The sequence below is a fragment of the Anolis carolinensis genome, chromosome 4 (genome assembly GCF_035594765.1).
Source record: "Anolis carolinensis isolate JA03-04 chromosome 4, rAnoCar3.1.pri, whole genome shotgun sequence".
Classification (NCBI taxonomy): domain Eukaryota; kingdom Metazoa; phylum Chordata; class Lepidosauria; order Squamata; family Dactyloidae; genus Anolis; species Anolis carolinensis.
The window spans coordinates 167,958,560-167,974,567 of NC_085844.1; the positions used below are offsets into that span (position 1 = coordinate 167,958,560).

A 16,008-nucleotide genomic window follows, 5' to 3' on the forward strand; every position below is an offset into this window, starting at 1 on the left:
GGAGGCCCTAAAAGATTCCTAGAGAAATGGAGTTATCGGGTAAATCACCTTTTTAAAAAATTTCATGAGGAAGGGTCCTGGCCCCAGCGAATATGGAAGGCTGACTTAACTGGAGCCAGTAAGGCCATCATAATTACATAATCCATATGGCCAGGCTTTTATTCCCTGCTTTATACAGTAGAGTCTCACTTATCCAACGTTCTGGATTATCCAACGCATTTTTGTCGTCAATGTTTTCAATACATCGTGAAATTTGGTGCTAAATTTGTAAAAACAGTAATTACTACATAGCATTACTGAGCACTGAACTCCTTTTACTATCAAATTTGTTGTATAACATGATGTTTTGGTGCTTAATTTGTAAAATCAGAACCTAATTTGATGTTTAATAGGCTTTTCCTTAATCTCTCCTTATTATCCAACATATTCGCTTATCCAACGTCCTGCCGGCCCGTTTACGTTGGATAAGTGAGACTCTACTGTAACTCCTTACAGCTTGAACTTGTATTATACTAACTTGTAGAATTCATTTCACTGATACAGGAATTTCACTTCTTAAAAGACCAATATATGCCTACTTTCCTGTTTGGTTCTGGTGATTTTCCTTCATAATTTTAGTTGCAGAACCTTTTTTGTCTGTTACTATAGCAAACTGATCTTTTGTAAATTTAAAAGTGGTTATCTTATCTACCTAATTATCTTCCCATGAAAATATTTCAGTATACATATATATTTCAAAAATTCACTGCATTGTTGCATATGTACTCATCACCATGCTTAGAATACAGCTTACTTTTTGAATGTCCCAATTTCCCCTTTTTCCCCTCATTTACTACTACTGTAGAACATATTTTCATTTGGTGCACTGTGCAAATTATGGTAAGCAAATGAGTAAGCCAGCTGTAGCCATTCTTGGTTTGCTTCTCTGTACCAAATTCCCTTTCCAGATTTCTATGATACAAATGCAAGAAGTTTAACCAAATACTCCACAATGTTTGATGGTGAGTCTTCCAAGGTTTTCTTAAAGAAACAGAAGTACCAGTCTTAAAATATGCAACAACTGTATTTATGTAAGCAGTATGTTTAAAAAAATATTTTAATAACCTTTTCCAGAATTGCAGACAGGGAGCTAGGGAAAGAGACACAGGGATTACCAACAGTGCAAAAGTACTATGTGAAAAATTTATAAAACTAATTTGCAAATCTTTAAATTTCTTTCAAAATATCACTTTAAACCCTTTTATAAAGCCAACAGTCAGCTCTGTTGAATTGAAGGTTTGATTCAGGCTGCGCACAATGCACTTCATGGATCAGGACACAATAGTGCGTAAAAATATACATTACAATTACTATACACAAAGCTGCACTGATTTTTCAATCCAATCTGGAAACCGAAGTTTCAGCGTTTCCGAACTGCATTAAAAGTTTCTTGAATTAGGTTACTATATTACTAGAATTTTAAATAGTACTACTAGTGCAATGTCTTATCAAGTTATAGTGGCTGCATTTTAAAGAACATGAATAAAATATTGTATAAACACCTGCATAAACAAAATGCACATTACAATTAAATACTTAAGAACAGCTGAGCATTACATATTGATTACGGAATGTCAGGACTTTTCTTAGGCATACCATTAAAGGTAAGATTAAAGACCAAAGTAAAAATTCTGAAAATGTACACAGTGCTATATTTTACTTACAAGCCTGAGAACAATATACTTATAAACTCCTATGAGCCATATTGCAAGCATTTTCAACTTGCGAAATAGAGAACAGAAAAATAGATGTTCAAAGTTGCAACAAGATTTCTAAAAGCAATGCACTGCTTTGCTCAGAAACACTTTCTAAAAGACAATCTTTGATACGAGGCTATGAAAACTTTGGATTCCCACATAAACAAAACTGGGATTTGTCAGCCGTAGCATCTTCCCTAAAGCAGTAAAGTTTACAATAGTATGCATCTGCTAAGTAAGCCAACTGAGATATACTGCATTGAGCTGTAGACAATAAATATTAGCCCTATAATCTTAACAAAAGAGAATTCACCTGGAACATTTCCAGAGAATGCAGGGTGTTACATTAATGATTAAGTGATGTTTACAAAAAAAAATTATGTTTGGATGGCCTAGAAAGGTTTTTGGGGTTCATAATTAAAGACTGAACATTTTGCCAAATAATGCCAGTAATCAGATCAACTTGAAACAGTGTGATGCTAACTTTTCAAGCCAGCCCCAATACAGGAAAAGTGCTAAAATTACGGTAGAGAGCCTGGTGTAAAAAGGGGATGAGAGAAAAAAAATCTCATACGAACAATTTTACATGCCAGAAAGGTATTGACATTACAAAGTACCATCATTTGGCCATAATCCAATCTTTGTGGATAATCCCATCACACTGTCAATTATTTCCTTCTGACAAATTATTTTTTTAAAAGGTTACCAGCCCTTACAGTACCTCATACATATGCATATACATACATATATATGCAATAATAACTATTCACAAAGTGGTTTCCTTGAATGTAAGATCAGGCCCAATACAAGCTATGCACTTGTTCCTTACCAAGGATTATTTGATTCATTTCCTTATCCTACTGTACTCACTGAAATGTAAAAATCAATGGGTGAATGTCATGTCTGACCCTGGCTAGGTTAGCAACATTAAAGCATTTTGACTATTTAAATATTGTCTCATAAAAATAAATTTGAAAAAATCAATTACAGATGCGAGAAATATGTGCAATTGAAGCATCATGCTAATCTCTAAAATTTTAAGTCACAATTTATCCCAAGATAGATAGGCATTTCAAAATTCTGAGATTCATAACTGGGTGTGAATTATATATATTTAAAATTTGTACTGCTTTCTAAAACATGATTACTTGGATAATAAAAAAAACTTTAGCAAAATAAAATGAAGCTGACAAACTCCTCAGAAGATCAACTCTCATAAAAGTTTACCATACTGTACAAGTTTATGAAAATTACATACTTATTTTTAGAAATGACAAACTCAATCATGACTTAGATATTGTAAAAATCTTTCAAAGGCTACAAAGAATCTGGAAAAATACAGAAAGTATCTTATATCCAGATAAGAATATGCAAAGACATCACTGATGTCAACAATTTTACAAATACAAACCTGACTTGGTTTATTTTTAAATATTTCTATATATATGTATGTATATATAAAAATATTCTCTTACATACAACTCTCAGGAATTCAGGCATTCTTTTAACTGTTCCAATACTGCTTCTCTTTCTGTGGACAGGAGATTCCCACATTTTGTTATGTTTTATATTTGATATCTAATCTTATGGATTTTTTAAAATGATTACTTTCCACAGTATATTTTATACAACAGTTTACCGCTCTGGTAATAATTTGCAGAGAACTGTCTCTGTAACAAGTTTTCCTTGACATGCTAAAACAAAAAGTGACTTGGTTCAAGAGTGTTCTCCTGTCCATTTCATCTGCATTACAGGCCTGGGGGAGGGAGGATAACTTCATTCAAGATGAGGAAGCAACCAACATGTATTTCAACATCTTAATAAATTAAAGGATTTGAATCTGTAAAGGTAAACTACCAGCCCTGAAATTTGCCAACACCAAAAAAAAAAAGACTTTTAAGAAATAAAAGGGAACATTCAGTCATCCACAGTCTCTGGCTCTTCAAACTTGCCATGGGACATTGCTTCTGGGAAAGTCTCTGAAGAACCTGGACATTCCTTTTCATTACTATTTACTCTTCTTCTCTTCAAAGGCCTTTCATTTTTGTCTTCAAACTCATTTTCATTCCTTGTGTTTGAATGAACAAGTTTAGAATGATTGGGAAGATTTTCAGTTTCATAGCCATTTGTATCAAAATCCACAAGTGATGTTTTTTTGCCAACTGGTCCATTTAGGTGCAATCCTTCAAGTTTGGCTTCTTCTTTACTTGACAATTCTCCTGGACCATTCGTGGATACACCTACAATACATGAAAAAACAGAATACCTGGTATTAGAACAAAATTTGGGGACAGGATTCAAACAGGTTTAAACCATAGATATTTAAGAACAATGAATTCCACCACTATATACACCAAGTACAACAGCATAATTTAGTCTATAGTTTTCAGCAACAAATCACTGCTTGATGTGTTCTCAAAGGCTTTCATGGCCGGAATCGCTGGGTTGCTGTGAGTTTTCTGGGCTGTATGGCCATGTTCCAGAAGCATTCTTTCCTGATGTTTCGTCCACATCTATGGCAGGCATCCTCAGAGGTTGTGAGGTAAATTGGAAACTAAGCAAGGGAGGTTTATATATCTGTAGAAGGACCAGGGTGGGAGAAAAAACTCTTGTTTGTTGGAGGCAAGTTGAATGTTGTAATTAATCACCTTGATTAGCATTTAATGACCTTGCAGCTCAAAGCCTGGCTAATTCCTGCCTGGGGGAATCATTTGTTGGGAGATGCCTGGAATTACCCTGTTGTCAGAGTGTTGTTCTTTATTTATTGTCTTGATTTTAGAGTTTTTTTAATACTGGTAACCAGATTTTGTTCATTTTCATGGTTTTCTCCTTTTTGTTGAAATTGTCCACATGCTTGTAGATTTCAATGGCTTCACTGTGTAGTCTGACATGGTAGTTGTTAAAGTGGTCCAGCATTTCTGTGTTCTCCAATAATACGCTATGCCCAGGTTCATCAAGTGCTCTGCTATGGCTGACTTCTCTGGTTGAATCAGTCTACAGTGCCTTTCATGTTTCTTGATTTATGTTTGGGCGCTGCGTTTGGTGGTCCCTATGAATCACTGCTCATGTGAAAGTATATACAGATCAACTGTGAAGTCAGGAACTAATCACAACTCAATATTTACCTGCTTTCAAGCATGTAACAAAACTCTGCAACTTTAACAATACAACCATCTCTGTTCACAAAAAAAAAGACTGCATAACCTCAATAAAGTGAAGTTTTGAAAAAACAAACCAACAGTTTTAAAGGGTAAAAGTTTCACATACCATTATGATTACTATTGCTGGTGGTGCTGTCCTCTCTCTCTGAATGACTGGTGCTGCTGTTTGAGGCAGTAGGCGGAGGGGATGGGGCTCGGCTGGATGTTGCACTTTCACTTTCATCTAGCAGACGATCCATGTAATCCCTTAAAACAGAAAGAACATATCTGCATTTCATATCGCCAATAACTAATCAAGGTAAAAAGGAAAATAAATCAATAAAGACTCTAAAAAGTTTGTTCAATTCTGTAATATAATCGGAGGCTGGATGAGGAAAAACAAATTGAAACTGAATCCAGACAAAACAGAGATGATTGCCATTAAAAGTCCTAATTTGGGGATGGAAGTGTGTCAACCAGTTCTGGATGGGTTTACACTCCCCCTGAAAGACTGTTCGCAGCTTGGGAGTGCTTTTGGATCAGTCTCTCCAAATGTCAGCCCAGGTAGATGCAACAGTCAGGACTGTTTACTACCAGCTTTGGCGAATCCACCAGCTGCGTCCCTTCCTAGATTTGGAGGACCTGTAAATGGTAGTGCATGCGCTGGTAACCTCAAGATTGGACTTCTGCAATGCGCTTTACATTGGGCTACCTTTGTACCAATTTTGGAAACTTCAGTTGGTTCAAAATACATCAGCCAGTTTGGTGACAGGTACATCTAGGAGTGAGCATATTACACGTATACTAAAGCCACTCCACTGGGTGCCATTTAGTTTCTGGGCAAAGTACAAGGTATTGGTTTTGACTTTTAAAGCCCTACATGGTTTGGGTCCAGGTTACTACAGGATCACATCCTCCTGCACAATCCGTCCTTTAGGACACTGAGGTCCTTTGTGGGGTGACTAATCTAACCAATCAGAACCTGACTGTCAACCATCATCCAGAAGACCTTCATCAGCCACCCCAAGACTACGGAATGACTTGCTAGAAGAGCTCCGACAGCTAAACAAACTGTTGAAATTTCAAACGCAATTGAAGCCCCATCTCTTCCAGCAGGCTTACCTAGTCAACTTACAATCATGAGTTTTGATTTACATTCTATTGCCACTATACGTCAATTCTGTATATGTGTTTGGTATAGGTTTTCATATGTGTGTGTGTATGTAATTTATTGTATTTTTATATTCATTTGTTTTTAAATTTGTTGTACCCTGCCTGAAGCTATAAGGAGAGCCAGATAATAAATAACATGTATTATTATTATTATTATTATTATTATTATTATTATTATTATTATTATTATTATTATTACATCCGCTTATTTTGAGATGCTATGACAGTAGTGTCAAACTCATTTTCATCCAGGGCCACATCAGCCTTATGGCTGCCTTCAAAAAGCTACTGAAACTATGGATGCAGAATCTGTGGATACAGACGACCAACTATATTTTTTTACATAGTGGTTTATGCTCTTTAGTTCTTAGCCACATTTGGCTCTCCCATCACTTTTGATTATTCACCATGAGGATGTGGGATAATGGAAATTGCAACCCAACAACACTCGTGTCTCTAAGATTGGGAAAAGATTGAGAAAGTCAGACATCATATCCACAAGCCTTGTATCTAAACTCAAACTCAGTTATCCTGACTGAACCATCCAGATGTTACTGTATCACAACTCCCATCAGCTTTAGGCATGTCGCCTAATGATGAGGAATACAGGAATTGTAGCATCTGAAATTCCATATAAAATGACATGGCAGCGTGGATTTGGCTCACGGGCCTTGAGTTTGACAGATGTGTGCTAGGAGGGCTATTATATCTATGGATCTTAGCTCTAATTTTGTGCTGTGTGCTTTACTCCTGTAATGAGGTGCCAAATGAATACCATACTGGGTACTGTTTTGAGAGCCAAACAACAAAATACAGCAGAAAAGCTAGTGTGGGAAATGACCAGACTGTCTGAGATAGAATAGGGAGATGTGGGTTTATGTGGCTACTCAGCCACAAGTCTTCCTGTGTGTTCATAAATCAGACACTATTTCTAACCTATATCACAATGATGAACTCTGAAGACTGACCTAAAAAAACCAGGAAAAACTAGAAGAATGAAAGCACCTAAAACTCCCAGAATGCAATTTCAGAAACTAATAATGAACAGCAGAACTCAAAACTGAGCACAAACATACACATTCTATTGCTAATAAACTTGAAAGCATCTAGTTTTCTACTGGTTTAGGAACACTGAGAAATATGACTTAACAAACAGCACAGCTTACGTTACACCAGGATGCAGATTGTACTTCTTTTTACCAAATCGTGTCTGCTGAGCAAAAAAGTCGTATCGTTCTGATTTCTTCCACATGTAATAAAATGCCACACATTCACCAACAGATCTTGTTCGTACCTACGAAAATGAATAGTGTAAATATTTAATCTGCTTTCTATACAAAATGTATGAAACACAAAATAAGTCATCTCAGAGTCATATTAGGAATAGTCAAAATGGGAAACTTAGGCAGATATGACATGAACTGAAGAGCCGGTGAGAGGACTCAGATGAACAGCCGAACAGGAAACTATCCTCGGTCTTCCCTCTCAAACTGTATTATGTACATCCTGTTCTTGGCATTGTAAAGCTACATAGTTTTGAAAATAAGTTTGTAAACAGTAAACCAATACAGCATCTAAAAATGACGGAGGTGTTACTCTTTTGACTACATTTTTAGTTACTTGTCTGAATAAACTAGAAAACGAAAAACCTATTTTCAGTTAGCCTCTATCCATTAAGATTTAGGCAAAAATTAAATAAGAGAAATAAAATGTATTTGGCAAACTGGAGAAAGTATTCCACCACAATGGAGCATGTGTAGAATGCCTAAAAGGCATCACTGAATGGAAATAATACATGCAAACTGTATTTATGTCCATTTGTTGGATATCTGGAAGAACACTATTTATGGCCTTTCAATACCACAAATGCTGTTACTTTACATGTATGACAACTACCCCCACTTGAAGCCGAACAGGAGAAACCAAACAGGAGAAATCAATAGCTTTCACACTTCTTAAGTGGCCACAACACTGTCATTCACTAGTTTTATTGCATTTCTTATTTGAATCATTATTCAATATACTAACCTTGTTTGCCTGAATCAAATGAAAATCCTTTCCATAAGCCTTCAACCCTTGTTCAAAATTTCTACATTCTTCTTCTGTCCAGACAGATAATTCTTCTGAATTAAAGCAATATATTTTTATATTAATGAGTAAAAAAAATAAGCTGATAAAATATATGTTCACTTTTTAAATTATCAACAAAAATATTAATTATTTCTAATTCAAATATAGCCAAGTAAAATCCAACAGAGAATCGTATCTTTATCTGTCTTATCTACAGTCTCCCTACCCTTTCTCCTTAGAAAATGTAGTAGAGATTGATTGTGTGGATCGCCACATTTTACCCAGAAAAGGAGCACACATCTTATGCAACAATATTTTATTTTCTTTTTTTATTTTCTGCCCAGCTTATTTCTGGCATTACTACTTAATTGGGGGAAAGGCTGATTGAGGTAGCAGAATGCAGCAAGGCATCATCTCACTACTTCCATGGCAAGAAGCCATTTTCCAGCAACTTCTGTGAGTTGAGCCAAGATGTCGTATCACATGCAATTTGGCCTAGAGATACTAAAATACTGTGGGTAAAAAAGAAAACCATGGAAAAAAGTGACCAGGCATTTAAAAACAAGATTCGCTCATCTTGCTGTAAACTAGTATCATTGTCTTTTTCTTTACAAGGAGCAGTCATAGTCAATTATTCACAGCCCACTGCCCTCTGCTACTAAAGTTGGGACTCAAATTGCTGTGATTCAAATGTAAGTAAATTGTCAATAGCATAATAACACAAATACATTTTCAAAAGCTAGTCAAAATAAATATTTAGTTGGATGATGGAAGAACAAAAAGGAGAGCAATTCTTTCTTCCTTAGGAAGGAAGTTTCAAGATGAACAGTGAGTATGGTTGCACTTATCAGTATGTACAGCATTTAACAGCACACTAGGTCAGAGATATCAAACTAATTTCCATCGACGGTCCCATTAGTCTTATGGTTCCCTTGAAAGAGCATTTGACTCCATGGACAGAAAATCCATGGATACAGAGGCCAACTATACTTTTTTTTTACATAGTGGTTGGTGCTCTTTAGTTTTTACCCAGTTTGGTTCCCCAAATGTTACTGAACAACTCCCATCACTTCTGAATATCCACCATGCAGAATTGCAACCCAACAGTACTTCTGGCTCTGAGGTTGGGGAAAGGTTAAATGACAATTTAAAGTCAGGCATCATGTTCACAAGCCTTGTCTCTAAATTCAAACCCAACTCCTGAATTATCAGAACAAACTGCAGCCTTCCAGATGTTACTGTATCATAACTTCCATCAGTTCTAGTCTAATGATGATGAGTACAGGAGTTGTAGTTCAGCATCTGGAAGACCACATAAATGACATGGGGGATCATATTCAACCCATGGTCCTTGAGACTGACACGTGTGCACTAAGTACTATAATTCCACAGACTAATGGGATATAACATACTGCCTAGTAATAATCATGAGTGATATTTTCCCTCATCAAAATTGATTTTAAAATTCCCCTAGCTATTAAGATACATTTGTCTGGCCTACATCAGGGTAAAGAAACCTGGGAAATGTGTCCATAGTACAATCTCTAACTGTGTACCAGATCCTTTTGTTCCACTTTTGCTCCTACAAGTCACAGTGTTGAAAACCCAGCCCAAGCCCAACTCTACTACAAAAAAGGGAAGAATGCAGAGATATATTGTATGTATAATTAAAATTAGAATATTCTCATAAAGTTATGCTACACTCCACCTATATTATTATTTTGAGATGTTCTTGTTCATTTCCAATTTAATAAAGTACAAACAAAACAAAATAATTCTAAGAAATCAACCATCCAAGTGTATATACATACCATAGAACTGAAAAATATGACTAAAGCTGGGACTCACAAATATTAAACTGATAAGATTTGAAGCTTCTCAAAACGGACTATGAAAATCACGGGAAGATAGACACACAATATGTTAATGGGATCTTAATTAAGAAATGGGTTTGGGAACAGCTTAAGCTAACAGTAATAACTTTCTTGATAATAAAAGGCACTTTAAAAGATAAAGATATAAATACCTCGGGCTGCTTTTACATTAAATCTCAATCTTCTTAATGCTTCTTCTGTCTCAAAATTACATTTTACCAATTCATACAAAGCCTGGGAAAGAAGGGGGAGAAATAGATTTTGAGCTTTTCAAGCTTTTTCAACTGTTTAAAAAGTGTATCAGTCAATTATTTCCAACCTTGGTCTTTTGCTTATTTTCCAGATGAATTTAGCAGAGAGAATAAGCCAAAATACAATAAGATATTAAGTTTTATTCTGCTGCTGGGAGTGTCCCGAAGTGGAGTAACTCCAAAATGCTCCAGTTGGTAAAATGGGACAAGTGATCTTGGATTCATTTTGGCTATTTTTTTCAGCCCCACGTTCCCATACCATTCTCCAGTAGTAGTAGTAGTAGTAGTAGCAGTAGTATGTTTATTTATACCCTGCTTTTATTCTCCACAAAGAGACTCAAAGCAGTAGAAAGGAACTGTTGAAGCCTGCATCCTCCCTCATTCACTGAGCAAAAGGGTTCTGATGATTTCAAATCTCTCACTAACAGAAAAAGCTTTTCCACATGCAAGAAGCTTACTCTGGATCCAATCCTAAAACAAAAATTATGCACTTCAACTAAATTGTGGGAGCGTAAGGTGACAAAAAATAAAAGGAAAGCATGCTGTTTTATTACCATATACCTGTTCATTGTCTTTAATGTGAGATCCTTCAGGCAATGCATCTATTCCTCTCTCCTCTCCTGTTCTTCTAGAGGCTTCATTAAGGAACTCAATCACTATTTCTTCAGTCAGGTAATCTGGATTCCACAGCAACTGGTCGTCATTTTCATAAACTATTATGTTTAAAAACAATATTTACACATTGTCTAACAACATTTAAACCTAAAAGAAATATGAAGAAAAATAATTCATTTTCTTTCATCTTAGCTCTAAATCAAGACTGGGCAACTGCAATCAAGGTGGGGGCAACTCTCCAGATTGGCCAAATGCTCAAAGGGTGCACTTTTTATGTTTTCTTAATATTCTTGATTTATTTAATTATATCTCATTTGACAACTAAAATAAAAATGATAGTAATTATATATAAATTCTAAACCAAATTAAATGGATACAACTGAATACATCAGAATTCATCTGATTTTTACTGAGAAGTTTTAAAATTTCACAAAATTTACAAAGGAAACTCAGTGGCAGTTGGATTCTGAAAGCAGTACTCTATGGTTGTTGGTGCTTCATAAGCAGGGTGTCACTTCACCCTAGAGACCTGGAGATAGCTAGTCAGGAAGCTGCAGGATGTTGAAACATAAGTGCGTGCAAAGAATAACTGTTGTCTCTAGCCTTCAGGTCTTATAGCTACAGAAATTACACCACACATGCATAGAATTATGCTTGTTTTTGGCCATAAAATATATGTACCAAAAATACACTGCCACATTCTGAAAATATCACATCATTTCTTATCAATAAGTTACCCAAATATTTCAGACATTTCAAAATCCATCAAACTATCAGTTACATTAAAAGCAATTTAAGTTTACCTCTCTCGTTCTCTTTGTATTTGGATATACCAACTGGAATTTCAGCTTGAAACATGGAGCCCACCATAATTTCCTGTTTGGAATAATAGCAATGCATTCCTTAGTAATCACAGATAATACATCACAGTTATCAATAAGATGCAGCAGAATCTCTTGGGGGGGGGGGGTTATGATGGAAATCACTGTTAAAAACTTTTAAAATCTGTATTTCTATAATTGTTGCATCTTTGCACAGTACAAACACTTTGTAAGCAAATCTGCAGCACCCAAGGGAAACCGAGAACACTGCTCACAAGCACCATGCTAATAAACATTATTTGATAATTGCCATATGATTCTTATCAGTGGGTGCTGCTGGACATACAAGGAACCCCACAGCAAAGAAAGGATTAGGATTCTGTCCAAACTCATTTACTGCCTTGCTACTACTGAACAAGTCTGGAATAAGAACTACAAACCCTTCAGATTTTGATTTCTACATGCAACACAATGGAACACCTGGTTTTGACATAATACTAATATTTTGCCTCTTGGTGACTTCCTAGTTCGTCTAGCCACACATCAAGCAATTGGCAATGGACAGCAAGTGCATGCTGGTGATGGTTAAGCTAAGAGTTTTCAGAATTCTAGTTTATGGGAAATATGGCCAGGACTCACGCACTTTTTAAAATAGAATAGTATTATCTCAAATGCTAACAACCTCCCTCTAATAAGATAAATATTCTGCATCAAGGTAATATTCACTGCTTAATATGAGAACTACCTATCAACATTCAGTAATTACTTCTCAACAGTTGTCTCAGTCAAAATTACTCTGCTTGCCAAATTTGAGAAACTCAAGTCTTTTCAAAGGCGCTTAGATTATGACACAGTATTCTCATTACTGAAACATGTTCCACAATTCAGTTGCAATGGCAGTTCAGTACTCCTTTATGTTCAGTAGATATCAAACTATCAACTTCAGATCTTCAATTTTGTTGTTGTTTATTTGTTCAGTCGCTTCCAACTCGTGACCTCATGGACCAGCCCACGTCAGAGCTCCCTGTCAGCCATCGCCACCCCCAGCTCCTTCAAGGTGAAGCCAGTCACTTCAATGATACTATCCACCCATCTTGCCCTTGGTTGCCCCTCTTCTTTTTTCCTTCCATTTTCCCCAGCATCATTATCTTCTCCAAGCTTTCCGGTCTTCTCATTATGTTGCCAAAGTACTTTATCTTTGCCTCTAATATCCTTCCCTCCAGTGAGCAGTCAGGCTTTATTTCTTGGAGTATGGACTCGTTGGATCTTCTTGCTGTCCAAGACACTCTCAGAATTTTCTCCAACACCACAGTTCAAAAGTGTCTATCTTCCTTTGCTCAGCCTTCCTTATGGTCCAGCTCTCACATCCATAGGTTACTACAGGGAATACCATTGCTTTAATTATGCGGACCTTCGTTGCCAGTGTGATGTCTCTACTCTTCACTATTTTATCGAGATTCAGATCTTCAATATAACCCCTCAAAAGAAGTAATACTTCTCATTTAAGTTAGGACTATATAGTTTGCTCTATGTACCCTAAAGTTAGGAATCTGAGGGTTTCAGCTTTTATTAAAAAGTACCAATGTCTCCTGCATATAAAGTAATTTGCAACTTTGATTACAGTGCATCTGGCCTGTGATATCAACACAATATTCAAGGAGTGTTGCAAAGATGCTTTGATTCAGAAATACTTTCTGGGGGGGAAAATAGCTTTACCAGAAGGCATCAAACATTACCTTTTTCCAGTCTTCTGAAGGAATATAATCTTCGTCTTCTTCAGATTCCTCTTCTATTTCGCTATCTATATAAGAATATCAAAAACGTTCACTAAACTGTTTATAGTTACTCTGAATCACATTCCTTCAAATAAAATCTATCCTAGTGACCAATTTCTCAAAGCTAAATCTGGTTGGTTAATTGAACATTGAAGTATGATGTCACAACTACTGAATTGAACACTGAACTATGACGTCTCTGTGGCTAATTATGGCAGAGCTCTCCTTACTGAGTAATACTGAGAACTTTAGCAAGAAGCAGATTTCTATTTTTTTAAAACTGTGAACAGTGTAGCCATTAAAAACACCAGTAAGCCCCCAAGCTGAAAAGCTTCAGATACAGTAACAAGTTTAACTAGGAATAGTGGCATCTTTGTTGCCTTGGGAGTGTTTTTGGCCAAACTTATAACTTTGAGCGGGTCCAGCAAGATAGTTTACAAAGGACTAATGGAAGAATTCCTAGAAAAAACTGTGTCTTAACTAAGCCATGACCACATTTTTTCTGTTCTAGAATCTGTCACCCTATGTTTAAGGAAGCAATACCACAGGGTTGCATTCTTAGGATCTCCTGAACTTCAGTCAGCATTTCTGCTTACATTTCTTCCTAGCTTTACTAGTTAAGCTATGTAGAAAACAGGTTACGTAGGATAATGTGGGAAAGAGTAATTAATACTATTAGCATACATATTTGTACATGATTCTTGGGTCATGGGTAACATAATGAACATTTTTTTTCTGTCCTTCAAAGGTTATCTGAAACACAGTTTATTACAAGGTATTTTTCTGGAAATCAGTTAAGGGATTGCTGACTGAATCCACATTTCACTAACAAGAACCATTGGTCTAAAGCTTTCTAATATGAAGAGCGTGAACTCCACAATTAGGAAGAAAATCCTATTTTCTGGAAAACACGAACTGACCACAATCCTGATAAACATGCAGTCAATGTAATTTTTTCTCAGCGTCCTTCTCTACTCTACAAGATGCCTTTAAAAGCCAATAAACTTTTTAAAATGGAAGGGGTCCTTTGTTCCCACAGTGAGCATTTTACAACTCTGATATACTTTCAAAAGTTCTTCTACACACCTTAAAAGAAGCAGAAGGACCATTGTGTGCCTATTATCAAAACAATTCAAATTTCTCATAGAATCACAAAGTTGGAAGAGACCACAAGGACCATTCAGTCCAACCCCCTGCCTGCCATGCAGAAACAAGCATCCCGGCAGATGGCCATCCAGACTCTGCTTCGAAAACTACAGAAAAGGAGACTCCACTACACTCTGCGGCAGTAATTTCAATTGCCAATCACCTCTTACCATCAGCAAGCTTGTCCTAATGATTAGGTGGAATCTTTTTTTCCTTAAGTTTGAATCCATTGCTCTATGTCCTAGCCTCCAGAGCAGCAGAAAACAAGCTTGCTCCCTCCTTCTTGTGACATCCATTCAAATATTTAAATATGACAGTCATGTCCCCTCTCAGCTTTCTTTTCTCCAAGCTAACATACCAACCTTCTACATATGAATGTTTGGATTCCTGGCTATTTTCTCAAATATATAGAATGTGATGTGTATTTCAGATTTATCATGTGCCTCCAATGTCAGATTACAAAATACACTCACATTTCTAATTTTACCAATTTAAGCTTTTTAGTTAGAGTACTACACAGTGAATCCTGGCCCAACAGCCCTCCATCATCAATTAACAGGAAGCACCCACTAAAACAGACATAACTCTGTTCCTGACACTTGGGAAGTGGTTGATTGTTGTTTCCACCCTTGCCAGCTGTTTCCCAGAGTGGCCTGCAGAATTTGACGGGGAAAGGAAAATGCTTTATGTCGAGCTGCTTTTATTCCCCTTTGGGGAGATAAAGCGGGGTATAAATAAATAAATAAATAATAGTCAGCCAAGCGCTTCCTGAATGAGATGGGAACAGACCTCTATCAATTGACTGCTGTTCTGTAAATGTGGGTGGGAGAACTTTGAAGGCCCTTACATAGCCTGTACATAGGGTTTATTAATACATTAAGAGTCACAAGCGCTTTAACTCTAGGTTACACTTTTGTAACTGCCATAGAAGATTTCAGACATTATCACTAGAGTCCATATCCTCATCTTTCTTTTTGATAATTCTATTACTCTTCTACTACATTCCTGAGCTGTGTCAATGCTCTACTAAACATGAACAAAACCAATACAAACATAAAAAATGGAAACAAATACAAATAAACTGTGTCATTCTCCAAGCATAAAAACCTTTCATTCACTTTCTGGTATGAGAATGTCCAAACATTTAGAAGTATTTGAAAACATGCATAAATGATAGGTCTTAAGACATGAAAAAAACATACTTGCATCAAAGTATTTACAGCGCCGTGGGCGAATTATCTCCTGTACTACAGATGGTGCTGGTTCATCATTGGAGGATTGTGTCTCATCTTCCTGACCTGATGAATCTTTTATGGCTTCCTCCTTATAAAGAATAAAACAAGACAACACTAATTTTTCTTATTTATCTCTGCCTCTTTCTGTTTAACACACATACAAATATAGTAG

The 16,008-nt window shown here is 36.3% G+C and overlaps 1 protein-coding gene across 2 annotated transcripts in view; it reads right to left on the reverse strand.

The window, feature by feature from the left end:
- Positions 1 to 1,078: 1,078 nt before the first annotated feature.
- The window catches only part of mier1 (MIER1 transcriptional regulator), a 46,711-nt gene continuing 31,781 nt past the window's right edge, over positions 1,079 to 16,008 (reverse strand). For both annotated transcript variants that reach the window (XM_062978185.1, XM_062978184.1), the window contains 9 exons: positions 15,804 to 15,924; positions 13,417 to 13,481; positions 11,663 to 11,735; positions 10,806 to 10,957; positions 10,146 to 10,227; positions 8,078 to 8,172; positions 7,216 to 7,343; positions 5,004 to 5,143; positions 1,079 to 3,976 (listed from right to left, as the gene is read on the reverse strand). In XM_062978185.1, the coding sequence (XP_062834255.1) occupies positions 3,654 to 3,976; positions 5,004 to 5,143; positions 7,216 to 7,343; positions 8,078 to 8,172; positions 10,146 to 10,227; positions 10,806 to 10,957; positions 11,663 to 11,735; positions 13,417 to 13,481; positions 15,804 to 15,924 (1,179 nt within the window). In that variant the 3' untranslated portion in view covers positions 1,079 to 3,653. The remainder of the gene's footprint in view (positions 3,977 to 5,003; positions 5,144 to 7,215; positions 7,344 to 8,077; positions 8,173 to 10,145; positions 10,228 to 10,805; positions 10,958 to 11,662; positions 11,736 to 13,416; positions 13,482 to 15,803; positions 15,925 to 16,008) is intronic.